Here is a 26,543-nt window from a genome sequence, read left to right as displayed (position 1 = left end):
ACTCCGGAGCGAGAGGTGAGTACTCCACCCATCCATTACGCACCGCGAGTGTGTGTTTCGGAACGGTAGAGAGCAAGTAAACTTCGGTTAAGTAAATGGTCAATATATAGAAAGAGAGTGAGTGGAGTACAAAAGGAGCAGTAGGAGGACATCGAAATGCACACCCATCCCGCACACAGCAGCGTATCTGTGGGATGTATCTAGGGGCAGCCTTTTGCCTCTTTCTACATGTGATGCGGATGCATTTTCTTTTCCATTTCGTTCTCCATACGCGCCTCATCGATGCTCGCCACCGATGGCAGGCCGCCCGGCCAATGCAGCAGCTCCTGCTCGTGCTCCATTATCATGTTGGCCTCGGCTGCAGAGAGGGGGTAGATAGATAGATAGATTGATGTGCAACTGTGGTATGTGGTATACGCACCTTGAATGCGATGCAGCTTGCTGCCGTACGCCCAGTCCGTGTAGTAGCCCATGACGAAGGAGAGCGGCAGGAGTGGGGCCAGCGCCGAGAGGCGTTTCGTTCGCTGATAGTAGCTGGCACTGCCATAGATGGCACTCAAGTAGAAGCCGCCCAGCCAGTAGAAGAGCTCCCTGTGCTGGGCAATGGCCAAGGCCTGTTCCCGCTGCTTGATCTGGTAGTGCATCTGTATCCAGCGCTCCATCTACCGTCCAGCGGGGAATACATTCGGGATTTTATTAGTTATGTAAAGCGGAATTGGAAGCTCACCGGAACGAACCTTGAGCTCTTGGCAACGGCGGTAGGCTGGGTCGTCGTGCTCGGGATGGCCACTGCCGGGGGTTTTCTTTCTCGAGGCCGTGGCGCCCATTTCTTTGCTGGTCTTTGTTGGTCTGGTCCTTGGATGACTTGCCTGCCGCCCTGGTCCCTGGTCCGGTCTGGTCTCAGATCTGGCCACTGGAGGACAAAGAGATGCCACCCCGTCGCACTGTCATCGACCCGGTGGCAGGGCGCAGGCGCCGTCTCGCATGGGGGTTGCATCGCAGAGACCTCCTTTTTGACAACTGTCCCCAAAAGCTGGAGCTGCGGAGCTGTCAAAAGGTTAGTTGGCTGACTGTGGCACTGCCTGACTGACTGGCCCCCGAGTCCACGTCCAAGTCCAAGTCCGAAATCCGTGTGTCCGCCTTCGCCCTCGGCGCGTGTTTTAAGTACAAAGAAAAAAAAAGGCACCACTTCTGGGAGCACTTAGCAGAGTATCTCCAGAGAACTCCAGCCCAAAATCATAACCAAAATCCAGAGCCAAAGTCTGGAAATCTGTTGCCTGGACACACGGTTCCCCCCGCCTCAAACGCGTGGCCTTCGATCGTTCGTTCGTTGTTTGTTTGTTGTATCATCTGCTGGTGCTGGTGCTGGTACTGGTACTGGTACTGGTGCTAGTGCTTTTTGTTTGATTAGCCAGCTTGTTGGAAGAGTGACGGCCTGCTGCACCCAAATGTGGAGCACCTCATTAATGTGGCTTCTGTGATAGAAAATCGCGCGAACTTCGCTCTCCTTCTCCTCCTTCTCCTTATCCTTATCCTTGCATCCCAATCCATACTTCAATCCATACACAAAACCTTAAACGGTCGGAGTCCCGGACCCTCAACGACCCAACGACACACGGCAACCAAAAGGCCACATACCGCCACGCGAAAAGTGAGTAGAAGTGACGGGGTCTGTTGCTGATTTTGATCCGGAATGGGGTACGGCTATACGGGGCTATACGGCTATACGGGGCTATACGGCTCTATACGGCTATTGGAATATATGAATGGATGTGAATATGTATATATATGTACATGTATGTATATGTATGCAGGTGTTGGTAATGGCAATGGGGCTGCCTGAGAAAGAGAGAGAGAGAGAGAGAGAGAGTGAGTGTCTTTGGGGTGGCTCTGATGTATGTATAAGTATATGTACATTAAGATGGGGCTTCTCAGCTCATTCGGGGGTTGCAAACGCCTCCCACCCCCCCACATTTGTCCCACACCCACTGGTGAATGTTTCGGTTTGAGTCCGTGAATGGTTACGGTGCTGGTTGCTCTGGGCTTGAGTTTGGGTGTGATTGCATGAGTCGGGGTGAGTGGGTGTGTGTGGGTGTGTGTGGGTGTATGGGTGAGTGCACCTTCATAGTGCCACTGCTACTACTACCTTGGCAGCTGTTCGAATGTAAATATTGACAAAGGTCTTCGGTCTAATTGCCGCCTGTGTGCCGCCCCATCATCCATCTCTACGCCGCTCCACTGTGCATGGTAGAGTGAATCCTGTGTTCCGAGTGCGAAACATCTAAAACATTCAGCTGCAAATGATTCACTTTTTTGTGTCTCATCTCGCCTCTGTGTGGACTGCCGGACAAAGAACCCACTCCACATTTAGCAGGGAGGCAATGTGCCACTTCAGTAGATTTAATCATACTCATAAACTCATTAAAAAGTTAGCCAGAAATTATAAAACAAATGTATGATTCCTTGGAAATGCAAAAGCATGAGGAGCATGAGCTCATTAAATTCAAAAGAATCGAACAAAAAGGAGGGATATTGTTGGGGCACTGAAGCATTTAAGAACCTTTCGAGTACAGCTTTTAGTGGGCTAAGTAAAATCATAAGAAACGGGTAAAACAAATGTTTGGAGCATTATTTCTTATGGCAGCTATATGATACAATCATCCGATTTGGATTACTTATATTTTTGCCACATATTTTCTATGGGATCTGTATATGGGATAGTGCGCCAATGCAATCCATCTGGGTGGATGGATGCATCGTTGATGGTATACTCGCACTCGCACTCTCATTCACCATTCCACCTTCTCTCTTTTTTCTCTGTTTCGCAGCGACAATAATAAGTTACGGAACGACCAGGGGGCAGGATGCGCTGTTTGAATGATTGACCGCCTTCAGATTCGTCGCTTGGGTGCAGCTGCTAGAAACAAACGCGCAGGAGGAGGAGGAGGAGGCGGAGCAGGGCAGGGCGCAGCAGCAGCATCAGCCGCAGGAGCAGCAGGTGCATCTGGTGCATCTAGTGCAGGAGCAGCAGCAGCGGGTGGCAGTGGCAGCGGCAGCGGCGGAGGAGGTGGAGGTGGAGGCATCGCCACAAGCAGCGGCGGCGGCAGCGGCAGCTTCCATTCCCGTTCGCATTCGGCCAGCGGCATCAATACGCCGGCAACGGCCAGCACCAGCTCCTCCAGCGGCAACAGCTTGACCCCCCAGCAGCAACAGCAGCATCCACATCCAGCACACGCTCATCCACTTACCCATCCGCACCACCATCCCCACCCGCATCCACATCCCCATCCCCTCCATCATCCGCACCCGCATCCCCTCCACCATCCGCACCCACATCCCCTCCATTCCCATCCGCATCCACACCTGCGGCACACGCAGCAGGCGGCGACCGGCAGCCAGTTCACCTTCAATCCATCGCCCGGCAGCAGTCCTGGCAACGGACTGCCAGGAGCTCGCCAGGATGCGGCCAGTGCGCTCAACAGTCCAACGACCATTGTGAACTCGGGCAGCGGGAGCGGCGGCGGCAGCAGCACCCTCGCCTACGGGATGCAGCAGCCGCTGCAGCAACAGCAGCAGGCCGGCGGCTCATCGACCACGGCGGCCCCATCCACCACGGGGCTGGGCAGCAGTCAGGCCGCCAGCAGTGGGCACAATAATGGCGCCGGGCTCGGTATGGGTCTCGGTATGGGGCTGGCCGCCGGAGGAATCGGAGTCGGTGTCGGCGGTGGCGGTGGCGGAGGCCTCAATCTGCTCGGCGGCATCGGTGGCCTTGGCAGCATGGGCGGCGGTGCCGCCGCCGCCGGCCTGGGCATCTGCGGTGGCATTAGCAGCACTGTCGGCAGTGCGGCCATTACGGGAGTGCCGCCCATCGGCCTGGGGATTGCGACCGGCATCGGGAACAAAATCATGCTGGGGCGCAAACAGAGCCTCAAGGGCGGCGAGCCCTTCCTGGCCGACTACGGGCCGGAGGAGTCACTCAATGAGAGCGCCGACATCGAGTGGGTCAACAAGCTGTGGGTGCGCCGCCTGATGCGTCTCTGTGCCTTGGTCTCGCTGACCTCCGTATCCCTGAACACGCCCAAAACCTTCGAGCGTTACCCGTCGTTGCAGTACATTACGTTCGTCTCGGACACGGCCGTCACGCTGCTCTTCACCGCCGAAATGATAGCCAAAATGCACATCCGCGGTGTGCTCCATGTGAGTACACACAATCGCCATGTTTCCCCCGTGTTTGGTGTCTTGAAATCTAATCCTGTTACCCATTGACAGGGGGAGGTGCCTTACCTGAAGGATCATTGGTGCCAGTTCGATGCTTCCATGGTGAGCTTCCTGTGGATCTCCATTATTCTTCAGATATTCGAGGTGCTCGAGATAGTTCCCAAGTAAGTGTGTTCCTTTGAGTTCGAGTACGAACGTATATGACCATCGAGTGTATACTCGTTGCAAACACTCGTTGCAAGCACTCGTTGCAAGCACTCGTTGTAAACACTCGTTGCAAACACAAATTTACAATCAATTTCCATGTTTTATATCCCAAAATTTAAGAGATATAATTATGTGATATATATCGCGTGGATACTCGTTGCAAACACTCGTTGCAAAAACAAATTTGCATTTAATTTCCATTTCTGATACACCAAATTTAAAAGATACATTTATATATATGTGATGTATAGAGTGGCTGAAACTCGCTGCAATTATTTCATTATATTTTCCATATCTGGTAAGCCAAATTTAAGAGATATACCTGCGATTTACTGGATACTCATTGCAATCACTCGTTGTAAACCCTAATTTACATTCAATTTCCATATTTTATATCCCACAATTTAATAGATATTTCAAGAGTATACTCGTTAAAAACACTCGTTGTAATCACTCGTTGTAACACTCGTTTTAAACCCCAATTTTAATTCAATTATATTCTTCCGTATCTTGTATCCCAGCATTTAAGAGATATATCTATGTTATATATCGAGTGGATACTCATTGTAAACAGTAATTTTCATTCAATATTCATATCTTGCATTCCACATTTAAGAGCTATATCTATCTTCAATCCAGCACAGACCCTTCTCACATATATTTCTCTCATTTCCTTAGGTTTTCCTACCTCTCCATCATGCGTGCCCCACGGCCACTGATCATGATCCGTTTCCTGCGTGTCTTCCTTAAGTTTAGCATGCCGAAGAGTCGAATCAATCAGATCTTTAAGTGAGTATTTTTCACATTTCTTTAAAAGTTTGCAAAAAACTAATGCTATTCTGTGCCCTTCCCCTATAGACGATCGAGTCAACAGATATATAATGTAACGCTGTTCTTCCTGTTCTTCATGTCCCTCTACGGACTGTTGGGCGTTCAGTTCTTTGGCGAACTGAAGAATCACTGTGTGATGAACAATACGGAGTATGATCTGCTGGGCAGACCGTAAGTATTATCTTTGATATTCCACACATAAAATACAATTAATTTTTGGTCTTCATTTTGCAGAGTTTTGACCATCAATTCGCTGGCCATACCGGACACCTTTTGCTCCATGGATCCGGACTCGGGGTATCAGTGCTCGCCGGGTATGCGGTGCATGAAGATGGACTTTCTCAGCAGCTATGTAATTGGATTCAATGGTTTCGAGGATATTGCCACGAGTATCTTTACGGTGTACCAGGCGGCCTCGCAGGAGGGCTGGGTGTTCATCATGTACCGGGCCATAGACTCACTGCCAGCCTGGCGGGCAGCCTTTTACTTTAGCACAATGATCTTCTTCCTGGCGTGGCTGGTGAAAAATGTGTTCATAGCTGTCATCACGGAGACCTTCAACGAGATACGCGTACAGTTCCAGCAGATGTGGGGCGCACGCGGTCACATCCAGAAGACGGCCGCCTCCCAGATACTGAGCGGCAACGATTCCGGCTGGCGGCTGGTCACCATCGATGACAACAAGCACGGCGGACTGGCGCCAGAGACGTGCCATGCTATACTCCGATCCCCGTACTTCCGGATGCTGGTGATGACTGTGATCCTGGCCAATGGCATTGTGACGGCCACCATGACGTTCAAGCACGATGGCCGGCCACGTTCGGTGTTCTACGAGCGCTACTACTACATCGAGCTGGTGTTCACGTGCCTGCTCGACCTGGAGACCCTCTTCAAGATCTACTGCCTTGGCTGGCGGGGCTACTACAAGCATTCGATACACAAATTCGAACTGCTTTTGGCGGCGGGCACCACCCTGCACATTGTGCCCATGTTCTATCCGTCCGGGCTGACATACTTCCAGGTGCTGCGGGTGGTGCGACTGATCAAGGCCTCACCGATGCTGGAGGGCTTCGTCTACAAGATCTTTGGGCCGGGCAAGAAGCTCGGATCGTTGATTATCTTCACCATGTGCCTGCTGATCATCAGCTCCAGCATTTCGATGCAGTTGTTTTGCTTCCTGTGCGACTTCACCAAGTTCGAGTCGTTCCCGGAGGCGTTCATGAGCATGTTCCAGATCCTCACCCAGGAGGCCTGGGTGGAGGTAATGGACGAGACAATGATACGCACCAGCAAGACCCTCACACCGCTGGTCGCGGTCTACTTCATACTCTACCATCTGTTTGTCACCCTCATTGTGCTCAGTCTGTTCGTGGCGGTCATTTTGGATAACTTGGAGCTGGACGAGGACATCAAGAAGCTGAAGCAGCTCAAATTTCGCGAACAAAGCGCCGAGATCAAGGAGACCCTACCCTTCCGTCTGCGCATATTCGAGAAGTTCCCGGACTCCCCACAGATGACGATACTACATCGCATACCCAACGATTTTATGCTGCCCAAGGTACGTGAGAGCTTCATGAAGCACTTTGTGATCGAGCTGGAGACGGAGGATCCCTCCCTGGTGGAGAACTGCAAGCGACCCATGTCCGAGTGCTGGGAATCGAATGTTGTCTTTCGCAAGCAAAAGCCTGTGCGGATTATGAACAAGACAGCGAAGGTAAGGGCTGCCGGCAGCAGTCTCCGCAAGCTGGCCATCACGCACATCATCAAGTGAGTAGCACCCCCTCCAAGACACCCTCCCCTTCGGCAGCTAAAGCTAATTCTCTCTTCAATCCATGCAGTGACAGCAATAATCAACGTTTAATGCTGGGCGACTCGGCCATGTTACCTGTGGTGGGGACCAAGGGCGGCGGTGGCCTCAAATCGCAGGGCACCATCACCCACTCGAAGCCGTGGCGCGTCGATCAAAAAAAGTGAGTAGCTGGGCCCACCCTGCCCCTGCCTTTGATGTGTGTCCACTACCAATCCACAGGTTCGGCTCTCGTTCCATTCGTCGCAGCGTTCGCTCGGGCTCCATCAAGCTGAAGCAGACGTACGAGCATCTGATGGAGAACGGGGATATTGCGGCCGCCCCGAGGGCGAATTCGGGTCGGGCCAGGCCCCACGATCTGGACATTAAGCTGCTGCAGGCGAAGCGCCAGCAGGCAGAGATGCGACGCAATCAGCGGGAGGAGGATCTAAGAGAGAATCATCCGTTCTTTGATACGCCGCTGTTTCTGGTGCCGCGGGAGAGTCGCTTCCGAAAGATATGCCAGAGGATTGTCCATGCCCGCTACGATGCCAGGCTAAAGGATCCGCTGACGGGCAAGGAGCGCAAGGTCCAGTACAAGAGTTTGCAGTAAGTCCATGTCCATTCCATCCAGGAGATCCCCACCAAAGAGAAGGTTAATAATCCTTTTTTCTGCTCGCTTCGTTTTAGCAACTTTCTGGGCCTGGTCACGTACCTGGACTGGGTGATGATATTCGCCACGACGCTCTCCTGCATCTCGATGATGTTCGAGACGCCCAACTATCGGGTAATGGATCATCCGACGCTGCAGATAGCCGAGTATGGCTTCGTGATCTTCATGAGTCTTGAGCTGGCCCTCAAGATACTCGCCGACGGTCTGTTCTTTACGCCCAAGGCGTACATCAAGGATGTGGCAGCGGCCCTCGATGTGTTCATCTATGTGGTATCCACATCGTTTCTGTGCTGGATGCCACTCAACATACCCACCAATTCGGCAGCACAGCTCCTCATGATCCTGCGCTGTGTGCGTCCCCTGCGGATCTTCACCCTGGTGCCGCACATGCGCAAGGTCGTCTACGAGCTGTGCCGCGGCTTCAAGGAGATCCTCTTGGTATCCACGCTCCTCATACTCCTCATGTTCATCTTTGCCAGTTATGGGGTACAGCTCTATGGCGGACGGCTGGCCCGTTGCAACGATCCCACTATCCCAAGGCGAGAGGATTGCGTTGGCGTCTTTATGCGCAGGGTTTTTGTGACGAAAATGAAGCTGACACCGGGTCCCGACGAGTCCTATCCGGCCATGCTGGTGCCGCGGGTGTGGGCCAATCCCCGGCGCTTCAATTTCGACAATATCGGGGACGCCATGCTGACGCTGTTCGAGGTTCTATCCTTCAAGGGCTGGCTGGACGTGCGCGATGTTCTCATCAAGGCTGTGGGTCCGGTAAGAAAATGGCACTCTCTTTCGCTTACTCTTAATCTTTCTCTGATTTCTTCACGTGACTTTTGTGTGTGTCTTAACCTAGGTCCATGCCGTCTATATCCACATCTACATCTTCTTGGGCTGCATGATCGGCCTCACCCTGTTCGTGGGCGTGGTCATTGCCAATTATTCGGAGAACAAAGGCACCGCCCTGCTCACCGTCGACCAGCGACGATGGTGTGACCTCAAGAAGCGACTGAAGATTGCCCAGCCGTTGCACTTGCCGCCGCGACCCGATGGACGCAAGATCCGTGCCTTCACCTACGACATCACGCAGCACATCATCTTCAAGCGGGTGATCGCTGTGGTGGTGCTGATCAACAGCATGCTGCTCTCCATAACGGTGCGTCTCTGGGGAAGGGTCTTTTTACTGGGGACTTAGAGCCGCAAATTGTCTGCTTTGAGAGCGCGGGTATTCTATTGTCTTTATTCTGTACTTACATGCAGTGGATCAAGGGCGAGGTGCATACGGAACGCCTGGTGATCGTCAGTGCGGTCCTGACCTTTGTCTTTGTGGTTGAGGTGGTGATGAAGAACATTGCCTTTACACCGCGCGGCTATTGGCAATCTAGGCGCAATCGATATGATCTACTCGTCACCGTTGCCGGCGTCATTTGGATTATATTACAGACGATATTGAGGGTAAGTTTGGATCCGATTCCTGACACACCGTCACACTGCCGCACAATTTGAAACACCTTTCGAACCCATGTCTGAACTTTGACCTTTGATAGAACGATCTGTCGTACTTCTTTGGCTTCATGGTGGTCATCCTGCGCTTCTTCACCATCACCGGCAAGCACACCACACTGAAGATGCTCATGTTGACCGTGGGCGTGTCTGTATGCAAGTCCTTCTTCATTATTTTTGGCATGTTTCTGCTGGTATTCTTCTATGCGCTGGCCGGGACCATACTCTTTGGTGAGCCATCTCCGATTTCGTCTGGAAACCCATGCTGATATTCCTCTCAATTTGTGTGTCATTCCAGGCACCGTGAAGTACGGCGAGGGCATTGGAAGGCGGGCAAATTTCGGTTCACCTGTGACCGGGGTGGCCATGCTCTTTCGGATTGTCACTGGCGAGGATTGGAACAAAATCATGCACGACTGTATGGTCCAGCCGCCGTACTGTACTCTGGGTAACAACTATTGGGAGACGGATTGTGGCAATTTTACGGCCAGTCTGATATACTTTTGCACCTTCTACGTGATCATTACGTACATTGTGCTCAATCTTTTAGTGGGTACGTGTGCCTGTCGGCTCTTGGTCTTTGGTTACTTAAGAACTCTCCTCAAATTCCAGCTATTATCATGGAGAACTTTTCGCTGTTCTACTCGAATGAAGAGGACGCATTGCTCTCGTATGCGGATATACGCAATTTTCAGAACACCTGGAACATTGTCGACATTCACCAGCGGGGCGTGATACCCGTGCGGCGCGTGAAGTTCATACTGCGCCTGCTCAAGGGTCGACTCGAGTGCGATCCGCAAAAGGATCGCCTGCTGTTCAAGTATATGTGCTATGAGCTGGACAAGCTGCACAATGGCGAGGATGTCACCTTCCACGATGTCATCAAGTGAGTGCGAGCATCCTTGGAGTCCTTGGAATCCAATCAATCTTTATATCAAATTTTGTTTTGCAGCATGCTGAGTTATCGCTCGGTGGACATACGCAAGGCTCTGCAGCTGGAGGAGCTGTTGGCGCGCGAGGAGTTCGAGTACCTGGTGGAGGAGGAGGTGGCCAAAATGACCATACGCACCTGGCTGGAGGGTTGCCTCAAAAAGATACGAGCCCAAAATGCCAGCGTAAGCATGCGACATCTACAATATTCTTACGGGTATCCTCTAATTGTCTTCTACGATTTTCCACGTATAGAAGCAGCAAAACTCGTTGATTGCTGGACTGAGGGCCACCAATGAGCAGCCCGTGATGCGGCCGAATGTACAGGAGGATAAGGCGCCCATTGGGACGGCGGATAAGCCGGCCATCAGCACAATAAGCGGAGCAGTGGCGGGCACGTGTCCGCCGACCAGCGATGCCTTCTCGCCGACCTTCAGCTCGACGGAGAATGAGGAGAAGGATGCCAGCAGCAGTGCCGTGGCACTGCCCCACTCGGAGCCGATTCCCGTTGTGGCCACGGTGGCGACAGCCCCGTCGGCAGCCCGTCACGTGATGTCGGTGGGCAAGCGGGCCTATGCCCTCAATCGTTCCGACTCAACGGGCAGTTCGGCGGGTCGCAAGTTCCTGGCACCCACCTCCAGTGATCCGCAGCAGCGCTCAACGCTGAGCGACAAGGAGCGGCTGCATATCAGCAGCCAGCAGCGGAAGAAGAACTCGATGACCACACTGCCGCATGCTGGACAGCTGGGGCAGCTGGGCAAGCAACGGGGAGGGGTGAGCAGCGACTCGGCCAGCAAGTCGGCCAGCTTCTTTGCTCAGCTGAATAGCGAGATTGGCCAGTTCCACTATCCGACAATAAACGCTGCCGCCGCCTACGGCCATGGCCTGGATCAGCACCATCATCTTCACCATCATCAGCAGCAGCAGCAGCATCAGCATTCGCATCAGCATCAGCATCAGCATCACGGGGGTGGTGCCGGTGCCATCGGCAGTCCCTCGGCGATGATGAGCCAAATGATCGGTGGCAGTGGGAAGCTGTTGCCATTCAACAATCAGGCGAATGCCGTCTACGAGGTGCACGACTGGTGGCAGGAGCAGGTACTCTGCACCCAGACCAGCGACGACGAGATCTAGCCAAACGACGAGATCGATCTGGATGTGGATGTAGATCTGGATCTGGATCTGGATCTTGATCAGAGCTGGATTAGATCGTGTAGTCCAATCGGAGCCTATTAACATTATAAACTAGTGGCCTAGAGTTTTATATATATAAAAAAAATGCCTAAGTGTGTAATGCAAAATGTACATGTATCCGAGGCCTGAGAACGGTTAACACTTACCATAATTACGATAATAGCTATAGCGATATAGAGGATATATGATATATATAAATGATATATGAGATATGGGAAGATATAGCGGGTTAGATAGAGAGAGAGACACATAGGCGGACAAAAACCACAATTAGTTTCTATGTTCTGTTGTTGTTTGTGCGCTAGATGGATCAGATCAGTCTTTGTTATAGCTTAAATATATACAAAGAGATACTATATACAACATATAGTATATATATATTATATATATGCAATATGCGCAAATGGATGCAAGTACGACGTATAGTGCAAATTTATATAGCGAGAGCGGAGGCATAGAATTTCGTCAACTAGCCAAAAACAAAAACAAAAAAAACAAGCAAAAAAAGCAATTCACTACAACTAAAACTCTTATGTATGGAAATCGCCAGAGATATAGAGAGAGCCCCCACCCTCCCCTTTCATTCGAGGGATGCCAATCTTTATACTAAAAAAATACTTGATTCTAGATAGACAAAAAGAAAACGAACATATACCGGGGCACGCTCGAAAGGGTGAACAAAACCCAAAACAACCGAAGTGAACCGATTCAGAAGCCAAGAAGCATTAGTTATGCTTTTTATATTACATATAGCCTCATATTACCTCATAAAAAAAAGTGGCAAAAATGGCATTCGGCAAGAAGCAGAAGCAGAAGCAGTTCCTGCCACCCATAAAAATACAAATAAAAGAAAACAAATATACATATAATATATAGCCATTGTAGCAGCCACATGTTAATAGATTATATCCAGCTTGAAAGCATATATCTGTTGTCCCCTCAGTTGTACAGCCGCCCTTGTGTACCCAGGGCGGGTCTTACCTCAGAGCCTGTTTTGTAACCAATCATGACACCAAAAGATCGTAACATTATAGGTCATACAAGATATATAGCTGCCATAGGAATACCATACCATAGTCAATGATGGAATGATTGAATGATTGGAAGATAAGAATTTTAAATGAGAATAACTTTTTAGTTATTGACCCGAAAGAAAGTAGAAGAAAAGTAATTCAATCAAAGTTTACAAGTTGTATGACAGAAACAAAATGTAAATCGTAAATCGTAAATCGTAAAACGTAAAACGCGTAGATCGTATAGGTATCGTATGTATATCGTAAATCGTTAAAATCAGTGAAATCAAAATTGGGATCAGTGTTGTGTATCCCTATAGAATCTATCTATCTATGTATGTAAGAACGATAAGGATAGAAAACTGCCAAGAAAAGTAAGCCTTCATAAATTTACTTTAAATTGAATTCGCAACGCACAAATGTTTGCAATAATTGAACATAATTGTCAAAGCACAACAACAACAACAACATGTTTGAAGACTGTACCTTGTGTTACATAATCATTGGAGAAAAATGCCCAGAAAACAAACAAGCCTATAACTAACACTTTTCCATTGCCCCACAATGAAATATCATAAACGTACTATTGATGAAGAGATATTCTTAACATAATCGTTATTAATTGTGTACAATCCACCATCGAAATCGAAAACAAACAAAAAACATATAGGTGCAATCATTAGGGAAAATTGTTATAGGAGCAAATATATAGTACATACTTGACTTGACTTTCTTCGGTTCGTTCACTCTGTCGAGCGTGCACTGTATACGGGTGCAACAAATTACACAGAAAGACAGACACAACAGAGAACAGAGAACACAGAACACATACTACTATAGAACGAGATGCCTATTATCAAAGACTATACAATACCTTCTGACCATGGCTGGTCTGAATCATGCCCAAGCTGTGTAGATATTTTTGCTATCTTGCGACCTAAAAGGGTCCCGAGTCCCGAGTCTCGATCTATGTACGTTGTGTGTCGCCAAAGACTGTGTATTTTTTGCTAAAGAACAACCGGACAGAAAATTACGTCGCTTTAAAGCCTTTGTATTTGTTGAAGGATTCTGAGACCCAGACGAGCTGAGCAGCCGAACACGGGTATATAGGGGGGGAGGGCGTAATAAAAAAACATCTTTTTGGTCGCTCATGCAACACCTTGGTATTGTATAGTCTTTGCTATTATCTATTAAATGTTTTGTGGATAGCGAAAACATCAAGAACAACTCAGCACAAATGAATATTAAAGTTATTATTATTATTATTACTCTCTTACCGACAAAATGTGTCCGCAAGCAAATGCAAAATGCCAAATGCAAAAGCAAAGCTCCATTCAATGCGACTACACCGAAAAAAGAAGCGTAATAAAAACAAAAAATCGTTGAAATTGCAAAACGTTTTAAAAAAAAACGACGACTACTCTTGAATGGTTCGGTTCAATGGGTCATGAATTGAATGGTTGGTTGAGTGACAGAATGCTGTCTGTGTTGAACGTGAGCCCTTGGCCCTGACGTTCAACTGCATACAGCCGATGGCTTACGCAAGTCGATGCCGATGGGCATGGACAGGGCGACAGGCTTATGGAATCCGGAGCGTGCTTGGATCGGGGCCAACGCATCCGTCGGGGAATAGATCGAGCTAACGCTTTCGTGACGTCGATGGAATGCAAATTTTAGCACAGACCCGAACCTGACAAACGCCCTGGGGGCGGTATACCCTTAAATATGGTATCTGTGTGGGCGGGAAAGCTCAGTATCGAGGGTGTCGCTCGAGTGCACGGATCGCCCCCCAAAACAGGATACAGGACACAGGATAAACGCTGGCAAAAGCAAAAGGCAGCAACACGTTGACAAGATGCAACTGTTCGTCATTTGCCTTCTGGCGGCCACCACAGCCGCCTTTACCCTCTTCGGGCCACACATTCGCATCGTTCCGGGCGCGAAGCCGAACGAGATTTTACTCCACTTCCGTAATCCCTGCAATAATAAGACCAGCACCACGACCCTAAGGCCGCCGCAGCCACCCTGCAAGCAGCATCCCACCACGCCGGCCTGCGAGCACAGGATCACCAGTCCAGCGCCCACGAAGACACCTTGCCCGCACGACACGACAACTCCACACCACTGCGGCACCCCACTCCCAACCACCCCGTCCAGTGACTGCGGACACAGCACGACAACTCCGCACGACTGCGGGCCAGGTCCCACGACAAGCAGGGCTACCACCCCCAAGCCAACATTCGAAACCACAATAAAGACAACCCATAAGACCACGACTCCGACACCAACACAGTCAACGACTGCCAAGCCCACAGATGCAACAACCAAGCCGACGACTCTGAAACCATCAGAGACAACGACTGCCAAACCCACAGATGCAACAACCAAGCCGACGACTCTGAAACCATCAGAGACAACGACTGCCAAACCCACAGATGCAACAACCAAGCCGACGACTCTGAAACCATCAGAGACAACGACTGCCAAACCCACAGATGCAACAACCAAGCCGACGACTCTGAAACCATCACAGACAACGACTGCCAAACCCACAGATGCAACAACCAAGCCGACGACTCTGAAACCATCAGAGACAACGACTGCCAAACCCACAGATGCAACAACCAAGCCGACGACTCTGAAACCATCAGATACAACGACTGCTAAGCCCACAGATGCAACAACCAAGCCGACGACTCTGAAACCATCAGAGACAACGACTTCCAAATCCACAGATGCAACAACCAAGCCGACGACTCTGAAACCATCAGAGACAACGACTGCCAAACCCACAGATGCAACAACCAAGCCGACGACTCTGAAACCATCAGAGACAACGACTGCCAAACCCACAGATGCAACAACCAAGCCGACGACTCTGAAACCATCAGAGACAACGACTGCCAAACCCACAGATGCAACAACCAAGCCGACGACTCTGAAACCATCAGAGACAACGACTGCCAACCCCACAGATGCAACAACCAAGCCGACGACTCTGAAACCATCAGAGACAACGACTGCCAAACCCACAGATGCAACAACCAAGCCGACGACTCTGAAACCATCAGAGACAACGACTGCAAAGCCTACAGATGCAACAACCAAGCCGACGACTCTGAAACCATCAGAGACAACGACTGCCAAACCAGCAGATGCAACAACCAAGCCGACGACTCTTAAACCATCAGAGACAACGACTGCCAATCCCACCGATGCAACAACCAAGCCGACGACTCTGAAACCATCAGATACAACGACTGCCAAACCCACAGATGCAACAACCAAGCCGACGACTCTGAAACCATCAGAGACAACGACTGCCAAACCCACAGATGCAACAACCAAGCCGACGACTCTGAAACCATCAGAGACAACGACTGCCAAACCCACAGATGCAACAACCAAGCCGACGACTCTGAAACCATCAGAGACAACGACTGCCAACCCCACAGATGCAACAACCAAGCCGACGACTCTGAAACCATCAGAGACAACGACTGCCAAACCCACAGATGCAACAACCAAGCCGACGACTCTGAAACCATCAGAGACAACGACTGCAAAGCCTACAGATGCAACAACCAAGCCGACGACTCTGAAACCATCAGAGACAACGACTGCCAAACCAGCAGATGCAACAACCAAGCCGACGACTCTTAAACCATCAGAGACAACGACTGCCAATCCCACCGATGCAACAACCAAGCCGACGACTCTGAAACCATCAGATACAACGACTGCCAAACCCACAGATGCAACAACCAAGCCGACGACTCTGAAACCATCAGAGACAACGACTGCCAAGCCCACAGATGCAACAACCAAGCCGACGACTCTTAAACCATCAGAGACAACGACTTCCAAGCCCACAGATGCAACAACCAAGCCGACGACTCTTAAACCATCAGAGACAACGACTTCCAAACCCACAGATGCAACAACCAAGCCGACGACTCTGAAGCCATCAGATACAACGACTGCCAAGCCCACAGATGCAACAACCAAGCCGACGACTCTGAAACCATCAGAGACAACGACTGCCAAACCCACAGATGCAACAACCAAGCCGACGACTCTTAAACCATCAGAGACAACGACTGCCAAAACCACAGATGCAACAACCAAGCCGACGACTCTGAAACCATCAGAGACAACGACTGCCAAGCCCACAGATGCAACAACCAAGCCGACGACTCTGAAGCCATCAGAGACAACGACTGCCAAACCCACAGATGCAACAACCAAGCCGACGACTCTGAAACCATCAGAGACAACGACTGCCAAACCCACAGATGCAACAACCAAGCCGACGACTCTGAAACCATCAGAGACAACGACTGCCAAACCCACAGATGCAACAACCAAGCCGACGACTCTGAAGCCATCAGAGACAACGACTGCCAAACCCACAGATGCAACAACCAATCCGACGACTCTGAAACCATCAGAGACAACGACTGCCAAACCCACAGATGCAACAACCAAGCCGACGACTCTGAAGCCATCAGAGACAACGACTGCCAAACCCACAGATGCAACAACCAATCCGACGACTCTGAAACCATCAGAGACATCCACTGCCAAACCCACAGATGCAACAACCAAGCCGACGACTCTGAAACCATCAGAGACAACGACTGCCAAAGCCACAGATGAAACAACCAAGCCGACGACTCTGAAGCCATCAGAGACAACGACTGCCAAACCCACAGCTGCAACAACCAAGCCGACGACTCTGAAACCATCAGAGACAACGACTGCCAACCCCACAGATGCAACAACCAAGCCGACGACTCTGAAACCATCAGAGACAACGACTGCTAAGCCTACAGATGCAACAACCAAGCCGACGACTCTGAAATCATCAGAGACAACGACTGCCAAACCCACAGATGCAACAACCAAGCCGACGACTCTGAAACCATCAGATACAACGACTGCCAAACCCACAGATGCAACAACCAAGCCGACGACTCTGAAACCATCAGAGACAACGACTGCCAAACCCACAGATGCAACAACCAAGCCGACGACTCTGAAACCATCAGAGACAACGACTGCCAAACCCACAGATGCAACAACCAAGCCGACGACTCTGAAACCATCAGAGACAACGACTGCCAAACCCACAGATGCAACAACCAAGCCGACGACTCTGAAGCCATCAGAGACAACGACTGCCAAACCCACAGATGCAACAACCAAGCCGACGACTCTGAAACCATCAGAGACAACGACTGCCAAACCCACAGATGCAACAACCAAGCCGACGACTCTGAAACCATCAGAGACAACGACTGCCAATCCCACCGATGCAACAACCAAGCCGACGACTCTGAAACCATCAGATACAACGACTGCCAAACCCACAGATGCAACAACCAAGCCGACGACTCTGAAACCATCAGAGACAACGACTGCCAAACCCACAGATGCAACAACCAAGCCGACGACTCTGAAACCATCAGAGACAACGACTGCCAAACCCACAGATGCAACAACCAAGCCGACGACTCTGAAACCATCAGAGACAACGACTGCTAAGCCTACAGATGCAACAACCAAGCCGACGACTCTGAAACCATCAGATACAACGACTGCTAAGCCCACAGATGCAACAACCAAGCCGACGACTCTGAAACCATCAGAGACAACGACTGCCAAACCCACAGATGCAACAACCAAGCCGACGACTCTGAAACCATCAGAGACAACAACTGCCAAACCCACAGATGCAACAACCAAGCCGACGACTCTGAAACCATCAGAGACAACGACTGCCAATCCCACCGATGCAACAACCAAGCCGACGACTCTGAAACCATCAGAGACAACAACTGCCAAACCCACAGATGCAACAACCAAGCCGACGACTCTGAAACCATCAGAGACAACGACTGCCAAGCCCACAGATGCAACAACCAAGCCGACGACTCTGAAACCATCAGAGACAACGACTGCCAATCCCACCGATGCAACAACCAAGCCGACGACTCTGAAACCATCAGAGACAACGACTGCTAAGCCTACAGATGCAACAACCAAGCCGACGACTCTGAAACCATCAGAGACAACGACTGCCAAAGCCACAGATGCAACAACCAAGCCGACGACTCTGAAGCCATCAGAGACAACGACTGCCAAACCCACAGATGCAACAACCAAGCCGACGACTCTGAAACCATCAGAGACAACGACTGCCAAACCAACAGATGCAACAACCAAGCCGACGACTCTGAAACCATCAGAGACAACGACTGCCAATCCCACCGATGCAACAACCAAGCCGACGACTCTGAAACCATCAGAGACAACGACTGCTAAGCCTACAGATGCAACAACCAAGCCGACGACTCTGAAACCATCAGAGACAACGACTGCCAAACCCACAGATGCAACAACCAAGCCGACGACTCTGAAGCCATCAGAGACAACGACTGCCAAACCCACAGATGCAACAACCAAGCCGACGACTCTGAAGCCATCAGAGACAACGACTGCCAATCCCACCGATGCAACAACCAAGCCGACGACTCTGAAACCATCAGATACATCGACTGCCAAACCCACAGATGCAACAACCAAGCCGACGACTCTGAAACCATCAGAGACAACGACTGCCAAGCTCACAGATGCAACAACCAAGCCGACGACTCTGAAGCCATCAGAGACAACGACTGCCAAACCCACAGATGCAACAACCAAGCCGACGACTCTGAAACCATCAGAGACAACGACTGCTAAGCCTACAGATGCAACAACCAAGCCGACGACTCTGAAACCATCAGAGACAACGACTGCCAAACCCACAGATGCAACAACCAAGCCGACGACTCTGAAGCCATCAGAGACAACGACTGCTAAGACTACAGATGCAACAACCAAGCCGACGACTCTGAAACCATCAGAGACAACGACTGCCAAACCCACAGATGCAACAACCAAGCCGACGACTCTGAAACCATCAGAGACAACGACTGCCAATCCCACAGATGCAACAACCAAGCCGACGACTCTGAAACCATCAGAGACAACGACTGCCAAACCAACAGATGCAACAACCAAGCCGACGACTCTGAAACCATCAGAGACAACGACTGCCAATCCCACCGATGCAACAACCAAGCCGACGACTCTGAAACCATCAGAGACAACGACTGCTAAGCCTACAGATGCAACAACCAAGCCGACGACTCTGAAACCATCAGAGACAACGACTGCCAAACCCACAGATGCAACAACCAAGCCGACGACTCTGATGCCATCAGAGACAACGATTGCCAAACCCACAGATGCAACAACCAAGCCGACGACTCTGAAGCCATCAGAGACAACGACTGCCAATCCCACCGATGCAACAACCAAGCCGACGACTCTGAAACCATCAGATACATCGACTGCCAAACCCACAGATGCAACAACCAAGCCGACGACTCTGAAACCATCAGAGACAACGACTGCCAAACCCACAGATGCAACAACCATGCCGACGACTCTGAAACCATCAGAGACAACGACTGCCAAACCCACAGATGCAACAACCAAGCCGACGTCTCTGAAACCATCAGAGACAACGACTGCTAAGCCTACAGATGCAACAACCAAGCCGACGACTCTGAAACCATCAGAGACAACGACTGCCAAACCCACAGATGCAACAACCAAGCCGACGACTCTGAAGCCATCAGAGACAACGACTGCCAAACCCACAGATGCAACAACCAAGCCGACGACTCTGAAACCATCAGAGACAACGACTGCCAAACCCACAGATGCAACAACCAAGCCGACGACTCTGAAACCATCAGAGACAACGACTGCCAATCCCACCGATGCAACAACCAAGCCGACGACTCTGAAACCATCAGATACAACGACTGCCAAACCCACAGATGCAACAACCAAGCCGACGACTCTGAAACCATCAGAGACAACGACTGCCAAACCCACAGATGCAACAACCAAGCCGACGACTCTGAAACCATCAGAGACAACGACTGCCAAACCCACAGATGCAACAACCAAGCCGACGACTCTGAAACCATCAGAGACAACGACTGCTAAGCCTACAGATGCAACAACCAAGCCGACGACTCTGAAACCATCAGAGACAACGACTGCCAAACCCACAGATGCAACAACCAAGCCGACGACTCTGAAGCCATCAGAGACAACGACTGCCAAACCCACAGATGCAACAACCAAGCCGACGACTCTGAAACCATCAGAGACAACGACTGCCAAACCCACAGATGCAACAACCAAGCCGACGACTCTGAAACCATCAGAGACAACAACTGCCAAACCCACAGATGCAACAACCAAGCCGACGACTCTGAAACCATCAGAGACAACGACTGCTAAGCCTACAGATGCAACAACCAAGCCGACGACTCTGAAACCATCAGAGACAACGACTGCTAAGGCTACAGATGCAACAACCAAGCCGACGACTCTGAAACCATCAGAGACAACGACTGCCAAACCCACAGATGCAACAACCAAGCCGACGACTCTGAAACCATCAGAGACAACGACTGCCAAACCCACAGATGCAACAACCAAGCCGACGACTCTTAAGCCATCAGAGACAACGACTACCAAACCCACAGATGCAACAACCAAGCCGACGACTCTGAAACCATCAGAGACAACGACTGCCAAACCCACAGATGCAACAACCAAGCCGACGACTCTGAAACCATCAGAGACAACGACTGCCAATCCCACCGATGCAACAACCAAGCCGACGACTCTGAAACCATCAGATACAACGACTGCCAAACCCACAGATGCAACAACCAAGCCGACGACTCTGAAACCATCAGAGACAACGACTGCCAAACCCACAGATGCAACAACCAAGCCGACGACTCTGAAACCATCAGAGACAACGACTGCCAAACCCACAGATACAACAACCAAGCCGACGACTCTGAAACCATCAGAGACAACGACTGCTAAGCCTACAGATGCAACAACCAAGCCGACGACTCTGAAACCATCAGAGACAACGACTGCCAAACCCACAGATGCAACAACCAAGCCGACGACTCTGAAACCATCAGAGACAACGACTGCTAAGCCTACAGATGCAACAACCAAGCCGACGACTCTGAAACCATCAGAGACAACGACTGCTAAGGCTACAGATGCAACAACCAAGCCGACGACTCTGAAACCATCAGAGACAACGACTGCCAAACCCACAGATGCAACAACCAAGCCGACGACTCTGAAACCATCAGAGACAACGACTGCCAAACCCACAGATGCAACAACCAAGCCGACGACTGCCAAACCCACAGATACAACAACCAAGCCGACGACTCTGAAACCATCAGAGACAACGACTGCTAAGCCTACAGATGCAACAACCAAGCCGACGACTCTGAAACCATCAGAGACAACGACTGCCAAACCCACAGATGCAACAACCAAGCCGACGACTCTGAAACCATCAGAGACAACGACTGCTAAGCCTACAGATGCAACAACCAAGCCGACGACTCTGAAACCATCAGAGACAACGACTGCCAAACCCACAGATGCAACAACCAAGCCGACGACTCTGAAACCATCAGAGACAACGACTGCCAAACCCACAGATGCAACAACCAAGCCGACGACTCTGAAACCATCAGAGACAACGACTGCCAAACCCACAGATGCAACAACCAAGCCGACGACTCTGAAACCATCAGAGACAACGACTGCCAAACCCACCGATGCAACAACCAAGCCGACGACTCTGAAACCATCAGATACAACGACTGCTAAACCCACAGATGCAACAACAAAGCCGACGACTCTGAAACCATCAGAGACAACGACTGCTAAGCCTACAGATGCAACAACCAAGCCGACGACTCTGAAACCATCAGATACAACGACTGCCAAACCCACAGATGCAACAACCAAGCCGACGACTCTGAAACCATCAGAGACAACGACTGCCAAACCCACAGATGCAACAACCAAGCCGACGACTCTGAAACCATCAGATACAACGACTGCCAAACCCACAGATGCAACAACCAAGCCGACGACTCTGAAACCATCAGAGACAACGACTGCCAATCCCACCGATGCAACAACCAAGCCGACGACTCTGAAACCATCAGATACAACGACTGCCAAACCCACAGATGCAACAACCAAGCCGACGACTCTGAAACCATCAGAGACAACGACTGCCAAACCCACAGATGCAACAACCAAGCCGACGACTCTGAAACCATCAGAGACAACGACTGCCAAACCCACAGATACAACAACCAAGCCGACGACTCTGAAACCATCAGAGACAACGACTGCTAAGCCTACAGATGCAACAACCAAGCCGACGACTCTGAAACCATCAGAGACAACGACTGCCAAACCCACAGATGCAACAACCAAGCCGACGACTCTGAAACCATCAGAGACAACGACTGCTAAGCCTACAGATGCAACAACCAAGCCGACGACTCTGAAACCATCAGAGACAACGACTGCCAAACCCACAGATGCAACAACCAAGCCGACGACTCTGAAACCATCAGAGACAACGACTGCCAAACCCACAGATGCAACAACCAAGCCGACGACTCTGAAACCATCAGAGACAACGACTGCCAAACCCACAGATGCAACAACCAAGCCGACGACTCTGAAACCATCAGAGACAACGACTGCCAAACCCACCGATGCAACAACCAAGCCGACGACTCTGAAACCATCAGATACAACGACTGCTAAACCCACAGATGCAACAACAAAGCCGACGACTCTGAAACCATCAGAGACAACGACTGCTAAGCCTACAGATGCAACAACCAAGCCGACGACTCTGAAACCATCAGATACAACGACTGCCAAACCCACAGATGCAACAACCAAGCCGACGACTCTGAAACCATCAGAGACAACGACTGCCAAACCCACAGATGCAACAACCAAGCCGACGACTCTGAAACCATCAGATACAACGACTGCCAAACCCACAGATGCAACAACCAAGCCGACGACTCTGAAACCATCAGAGCCAACGACTGCCAAACCCACAGATGCAACAACCAAGCCGACGACTCTTAAACCATCAGAGACAACGACTGCTAAACCCACAGATGCAACAACCAAGCCGACGACTCTGAAACCATCAGAGACAACGACTGCTAAGACTACAGATGCAACAACCAAGCCGACGACTCTGAAGCCATCAGAGACAACGACTGCCAAACCCACAGATGCAACAACCAAGCCGACGACTCTGAAACCATCAGAGACAACGACTGCCAAACCCACAGATGCAACAACCAAGCCGACGACTCTGAAACCATCAGAGACAACGACTGCCAAACCCACAGATGCAACAACCAAGCCGACGACTCTGAAACCATCAGAGACAACGACTGCTAAGCCTACAGATGCAACAACCAAGCCGACGACTCTGAAACCATCAGAGACAACGACTGCCAAACCCACAGATGCAACAACCAAGCCGACGACTCTGAAACCATCAGAGACAACGACTGCCAAACCCACCGATGCAACAACCAAGCCGACGACTCTGAAACCATCAGATACAACGACTGCCAAACCCACAGATGCAACAACCAAGCCGACGACTCTGAAACCATCAGAGACAACGACTGCTAAGACTACAGATGCAACAACCAAGCCGACGACTCTGAAGCCATCAGAGACATCGACTGCCAAACCCACAGATGCAACAACCAAGCCGACGACTCTGAAACCATTAAAGACATCGACTGCCAAACCCACAGATGCAACAACCAAGCCGACGACTCTGAAACCATCGGAGACAACGACTGTTAAGCCCACAGATGAAACAACCAAGCCGACGACTCTGAAACCATCAAAGACAACGACTGCCAAACCCACAGATGCAACAACTAAGCCGACGACTCTGAAACCATCAGAGACAACGACTGCTAAGCCCACAGATGAAACAAGCAAGGCGACGACTCTGAAACCATCAGAGACAACGACTGCCAAACCCACAGATGCAACAACCAAGCCGACGACTCTGAAACCATCAGATACAACGACTGCCAAACCCACAGATGCAACAACCAAGCCGACGACTCTGAAACCATCAGAGACAACGACTGCTAAGACTACAGATGCAACAACCAAGCCGACGACTCTGAAGCCATCAGAGACAACGACTGCCAAACCCACAGATGCAACAACCAAGCCGACGACTCTGAAACCATCAGAGACAACGACTGATAAGCCCACAGATGCAACAACCAAGCCGACGACTCTGAAACCATTAAAGACATCGACTGCCAAACCCACAGATGCAACAACCAAGCCGACGACTCTGAAACCATCGGAGACAACGACTGTTAAGCCCACAGATGAAACAACCAAGCCGACGACTCTGAAACCATCAGAGACAACGACTGCCAAACCCACAGATGCAACAACCAAGCCGACGACTCTGAAACCATCAGATACAACGACTGCCAAACAAACAGATGCAACAACCAAGCCGACGACTCTGAAACCATCAGAGCCAACGACTGCCAAACCCACAGATGCAACAACCAAGCCGACGACTCTTAAACCATCAGAGACAACGACTGCTAAACCCACAGATGCAACAACCAAGCCGACGACTCTGAAACCATCAGAGACAACGACTGCTAAGACTACAGATGCAACAACCAAGCCGACGACTCTGAAGCCATCAGAGACAACGACTGCCAAACCCACAGATGCAACAACCAAGCCGACGACTCTGAAACCATCAGAGACAACGACTGCCAAACCCACAGATGCAACAACCAAGCCGACGACTCTGAAACCATCAGAGACAACGACTGCCAAACCCACAGATGCAACAACCAAGCCGACGACTCTGAAACCATCAGATACAACGACTGCCAAACAAACAGATGCAACAACCAAGCCGACGACTCTGAAACCATCAGAGACAACGACTGCTAAGCCCACAGATGAAACAACCAAGCCGACGACTCTGAAACCATCAAAGACAACGACTGCCAAACCCACAGATGCAACAACCAAGCCGACGACTCTGAAACCATCAGAGACAACGACTGCTAAGCCCACAGATGAAACAACCAAGCCGACGACTCTGAAACCATCAAAGACAACGACTGCCAAACCCACAGATGAAACAACCAAGCCGACGACTCTGAAACCATCAGAGACAACGACTGCTAAGCCCACAGATGAAACAACCAAGCCGACGACTCTGAAACCATCAAAGACAACGACTGCCAAACCCACAGATGCAATAACCAAGCCGACGACTCTGAAACCATCAGAGACAACGACTGCTAAGCCCACAGATGAAACAACCAAGCCGACGACTCTGAAACCATCAAAGACAACGACTGCCAAACCCACAGATGCAACAACCAAGCCGACGACTCTGAAACCATCAGAGACAACGACTGCTAAGCCCACAGATGAAACAACCAAGCCGACGACTCTGAAACCATCAGAGACAACGACTGCTAAGCCCACAGGGGAAACAACCAAGCCGACGACTCTGAAACCATCAAAGACAACGACTGCCAAACCCACAGATGCAACAACCAAGCCGACGACTCTGAAACCATCAGAGACAACGACTGCCAAACCCACAGATGCAACAACCAAGCCGACGACTCTGAAACCATCAGAGACAACGACTGCCAAACCCACAGATGCAACAACCAAGCCGACGACTCTGAAACCATTAAAGACATCGACTGCCAAACCCACAGATGCAACAACCAAGCCGACGACTCTGAAACCATCGGAGACAACGACTGTTAAGCCCACAGATGAAACAACCAAGCCGACGACTCTGAAACCATCAAAGACAACGACTGCCAAACCCACAGATGCAACAACTAAGCCGACGACTCTGAAACCATCAGAGACAAACGACTGCTAAGCCCACAGATGCAACAACCAAGCCGACGACTCTGAAACCATCAAAGACAACGACTGCCAAACCCACAGATGCAACAACCAAGCCGACGACTCTGAAACCATCAGAGACAACGACTGCTAAGCCCACAGATGCAACAACCAAGCCGACGACTCTGAAACCATCAGAGACAACGACTGCCAAACCCACAGATGCAACAACCAAGCCGACGACTCTGAAACCATCAGAGACAACGACTGCCAAACCCACAGATGCAACAACCAAGCCGACTCT

At 50.6% G+C, this 26,543-nt stretch overlaps 3 protein-coding genes across 3 annotated transcripts; 2 read left to right on the top strand and 1 right to left on the bottom strand.

Moving 5' to 3' along the window:
• Positions 1 to 10: 10 nt before the first annotated feature.
• On the bottom strand, positions 11 to 903 carry LOC6599303 (plasminogen receptor (KT)). Its single transcript, XM_026992442.1, has 3 exons — positions 738 to 903; positions 422 to 662; positions 11 to 358 (listed from the first exon to the last, which is right to left on the bottom strand). Exons 1-3 carry the CDS (start codon positions 825 to 827, stop codon positions 225 to 227), a joined length of 465 nt encoding a protein of 154 aa, XP_026848243.1. The 5' UTR covers positions 828 to 903; the 3' UTR covers positions 11 to 224.
• A 203-nt stretch (positions 904 to 1,106) lies between these two features.
• On the top strand, positions 1,107 to 11,692 carry LOC6599306 (sodium leak channel non-selective protein). The gene is made up of 16 exons (XM_026992493.1): positions 1,107 to 1,651; positions 2,829 to 4,197; positions 4,270 to 4,382; positions 5,104 to 5,214; positions 5,284 to 5,427; positions 5,491 to 7,023; positions 7,095 to 7,226; positions 7,286 to 7,651; positions 7,733 to 8,483; positions 8,566 to 8,865; positions 8,970 to 9,164; positions 9,257 to 9,443; positions 9,511 to 9,765; positions 9,825 to 10,098; positions 10,165 to 10,327; positions 10,398 to 11,692. The coding sequence occupies exons 2-16, from the start codon at positions 2,878 to 2,880 to the stop codon at positions 11,274 to 11,276; spliced, it is 6,723 nt and encodes a 2,240-aa protein (XP_026848294.1). The 5' UTR covers positions 1,107 to 1,651; positions 2,829 to 2,877; the 3' UTR covers positions 11,277 to 11,692.
• A 2,512-nt stretch (positions 11,693 to 14,204) lies between these two features.
• LOC6603813 (mucin-2) lies at positions 14,205 to 26,442 on the top strand (the record flags this gene model as incomplete). The annotated part of the gene is made up of 2 exons (XM_026992494.1): positions 14,205 to 26,222; positions 26,257 to 26,442. Coding segments are annotated over exons 1-2 (12,204 nt in total), but the record flags the coding sequence as incomplete, so codon positions are not given.
• Between the last annotated feature and the right edge of the window lie 101 nt (positions 26,443 to 26,543).

The sequence above is a fragment of the Drosophila persimilis genome, unplaced genomic scaffold (assembly GCF_003286085.1).
Source record: "Drosophila persimilis strain 14011-0111.01,24,50 unplaced genomic scaffold, DperRS2 tig00000735-arrow-arrow-pilon, whole genome shotgun sequence".
In the NCBI taxonomy this organism is placed as follows: Eukaryota; Metazoa; Arthropoda; class Insecta; order Diptera; family Drosophilidae; genus Drosophila; species Drosophila persimilis.
Note: the sequence above shows the minus strand (reverse complement) of the source record. Positions and strands in the feature narration are given on the sequence as shown.